General features: G+C 34.6%; 1 protein-coding gene across 1 annotated transcript in view; it reads right to left on the bottom strand.

The window, feature by feature from the left end:
* LOC105619364 (splicing factor U2AF 50 kDa subunit) overlaps nt 1-2,627 on the bottom strand; it is a 5,392-nt gene extending 2,765 nt beyond the window's left edge. Inside the window, exons 1-5 of the mRNA XM_012200884.1 lie at nt 2,606-2,627; nt 1,978-2,207; nt 1,213-1,473; nt 890-1,040; nt 717-772 (exon numbers count right to left, since the gene is read on the bottom strand). Coding sequence (XP_012056274.1) covers nt 717-772; nt 890-1,040; nt 1,213-1,473; nt 1,978-2,207; nt 2,606-2,627 — 720 coding nt within the window. The remainder of the gene's footprint in view (nt 1-716; nt 773-889; nt 1,041-1,212; nt 1,474-1,977; nt 2,208-2,605) is intronic.
* Nucleotides 2,628-3,737: the final 1,110 nt, after the last annotated feature.

Genomic DNA, 3,737 nt, shown 5'->3' with positions numbered 1-3,737 from the left:
CGTTCGTTACCGTTACGGTACGGTACGGTTACGGTACGGTACGGTACGGACGGTAGTACGTACGTAGTAGAGTAGAGAGAGAGAGAGAGAGAGAGAGAGAGAGAGAGAAAGAGAGAGAGAGGATAACCGTTGATGCGACTGCATACCCCCACCTAAATGCTGTAAACGCCACTAATGCTTCCTAAATAATGCCATATTGGAAAGACAACAAGATGCGAGGAATGATAAAGGAAATTCCACAGGAAAACGAAAAGCGGATCGTCCGAAGATAAACGCAAAAAGAGCATGGAGCCACACGATCCGAATAAACACATCTCTACCTAATCAGGAACCTAATCAACGCCGAAATCTTGGTGGAAACGCATACATACCTCTGTTGAACTTGAGTAAGATGGGGGTTCTCGGTCATTTGTGTTTATGTGAGTGCACTCACTGCTAAATAGCTAAATACCTATATTATAATTTAGTCCTTTGAGGGTAACTTACAACGCAACGGGATTAGTATACGCGCGTTTCCATACTAATCCTGTGGTTGTAACATCGCGATGCAATTTTTCGTCATTGAAGCCGATTCTCACGATTGATAAAAATTTGTGCCAGTCACAGCAATGCAACTCAACAGATTAATGCAATTGATTGGAATAGGCGTCAATGGAGAAGAACTGCATCCAAAGGTGTGCAATAAATAAAATTATTTCACGGATTTGCCGGCATACCTGTTCCTCGTTCAAATAATTTGGTAAACCACCAATGAAGATTTTATGCGGAGAATCTGAAAGAGATAACACACGATTAAAATAAGTACAAAATTATTGTCAAGTGTGTTAAAAGTCAAGCCGATAGGCTTTGATAATAATAACATATAAGAAAATGTATGTTTAAAACATACCAGGAACCGTACCTGGCACGTTCATGCTTGGATTATCGGTCATTCCCGGCATTGGCTGATAATCATGTGGCCTTCTTATCTTCAGACTCTGCCCTTTGAAATTTATGCCATCGAATGCCATAGCCTGTGTAGTTTCATCTATCGATCGGAACTATATTTAAAGGATAAGAAGGAATAAAAAATGTTATCAATACTGAAATTACTTAAGTACTACACAACTAATTAAAATGCATAATATATGTGTGCATGTATACATCACATTTGTTTATGACATATAAAAAGTAATATAAATATGTATCTGATACATATGTGATAAGTTATACCTCCAGAAATGCGAAATTTTTGTCTAAATTAATTTGACACGCCAATACTGGATTTCCAGCGGCTTGTGCAAGTCCAGAGAGATGCATTTGTTGATTGAAAAACTCCATCATTTCTTCCTCGGTGACACCGAATGGAATGTTCCCTACGTAAAGTCTTCTTGCTTGGCGAGTTATAGTGCTACCAACTACAGGCACAGCTGCTTGTGGCGTATCTGCTACAATATTCGCAGGTATTTGTCCAGCAGCTTGCATAGCCTTATACTGTATAAATAAAACATATCAATATATATATATAGAACATACATCTCACACACACACACACACAACACACGCGCGCGCACGCACGCACACACAGATGTATACACAACAACATTTATCTATAGGTTTTTAGAGCTAAAGTACCCTAGGACATTAAAAAAAATAAAAGTTATATAATTTTATACAAACATATCTATACGATTTTGTAAATTGTTGAAATAGTAGATAGCAACTATTGCATTAACAATATATTTGGTGCATGAGGCTGTCATCTTTTTAATAAGGTATATGATTATTAACATGATATTTATCACTGATAAGATATTATTAATAGTATTTCGTGTGTATTATAAATTTAGTCAGAGGCATGCAAAAAAGAATTATATTCATTGATAATAAAAAAAGGATTGAAGATCATGAGGGATTAAATACAAATTTTATAAACTCAACACTACAAATACATATCTAAAGTAATTTCAAGAGAATCCAAGGTATAAGTAATCTTGCCTGCAAAGGAGTAATATGTTCGAAACCAGGTGGTGGTACATCCCAATACAAAGATGGCTTTCTTCTTCTAGAGCTTCGACTCTTCTTCGGCGAACTACTTCTTTTTCTGTCTCTGCGATCTTTGGAGCGAGAACGAGAGCGCTTTCTGCGATCCCTACTGCGTGATCGGTGCCGCCTATCACGATCTCTATCACGATCTCTGTCTTTATCACGATCTTGTCTATCACGATCTAGATATAAAAAATTAATATATAACTTGATCATCAATATAATAGTAATTTACCTGTATATTATTAGTATATATATCACTATGCTTAATATCGAACAAACATGTTTAAATATTTAATAAAATAGTCAATATATTCTTAATATATAGATACTAATATACTTATCTAAGTACAAATATTTCAAATTGCATAAATTTGTTGTAATACGAATACAATAAAAAATTTAAATAAATTTAATGTTTAATTAACAAAGGCCCGAAAATCAATTATTTAAACTGTTTACTAATTCGTGTTCGGCCATTACATACTCATCGCAAACAGATCGGTTGGCTAGTTAATAACGCGGGAACATCGCGGGAATGATTTGAGAGTGGAACACGTCAACTTATTAAATTACTCACCTCCATTAAAATCTTCACCCATTTTTGATGCACTACTTCACCTGAGGAAATGCACGACGCTGAAAAATAACAAATTCCAGGAACATTAACTACTTGATGAACCTCCTTTTCCAAAATGGCGAGAGAATATTGGAACATATATGTGAGATGCACGGCCATGAAATATCACGCAACTTTAAGATGGCGAACACCAAGGCCAACAAGAGTCGAATTAAGACCATGTTACACTGCGCACTGGACAATTGAGTGAGTTTAAATTAGCAAAATCACAAAGTTGCTTAAGCTCTGATCTATAATAGGTTTTTAAACCATAAGCCATAGACGAATCTATTATTCTCCTTGCATTCGACTGTAAGTTCGGAACTACAATAGATTTTTAAGCTTTAAACGGGAAACACACTCTTGCATAATGCATAACACATAATGCATAAGAAAATGATCAATCAAAATCCTTTATTTCCTTCTTTTATTTCCTCTTCTCCATAAAATAAAGGATTCTGATTGGCTGATTTTCTATGCTCTCTATCTTAAGCTATAAGAAATGGACAAATCATAGGCCGATCTCACCAATTCTGATTAACCTAATTGATCTATTAAGTGTCAACCGTGATTGACCAATTCTGCTGAACAACAAATGCAATTGATCAATTCCAATGTAACAATCGATCGATTGTCCTATAGTCGATTATTCTTCTTGCATTCAACTACACGCATTCTACAATAAGTCATTAATCATAAATCAGAAGTTAGAAGCTGGAAATTAACCAATTACAATCGTCAATTTCTAACTTCTAACTTTTGATTTATGACTAATGACTTTTTGTAGAATGACTATTAAGCGGGGAGCACAGATTTTTGCATAACACATAAAGCAAAAGAAATTCAACCAATCAAAGTTCTTTATTTTATGGAAAAGAAAGAAACAAAAGACAATGATTGATATATTTTCTTATGTATTACATATTATATATTATGCAAGAATTTGTGCTTTCCGCTTAAGGGTATATCCATACAACTTACATAATTGCATAAACGTATGCATAATGAAAATTATCCAATCACGTCATTTTACGTTTTCATATAAAAAATATGATTGGATAATTTTCTTTATGCAAACGTTTATGCAGCTATG

This window comes from Atta cephalotes (assembly GCF_000143395.1).
Source record: "Atta cephalotes unplaced genomic scaffold scaffold00021, whole genome shotgun sequence".
Lineage (NCBI taxonomy): Eukaryota > Metazoa > Arthropoda > Insecta > Hymenoptera > Formicidae > Atta > Atta cephalotes.
The sequence above is the reverse complement of the archived record's forward strand: the minus strand, read 5'-3'. Positions and strand labels throughout refer to the sequence as shown.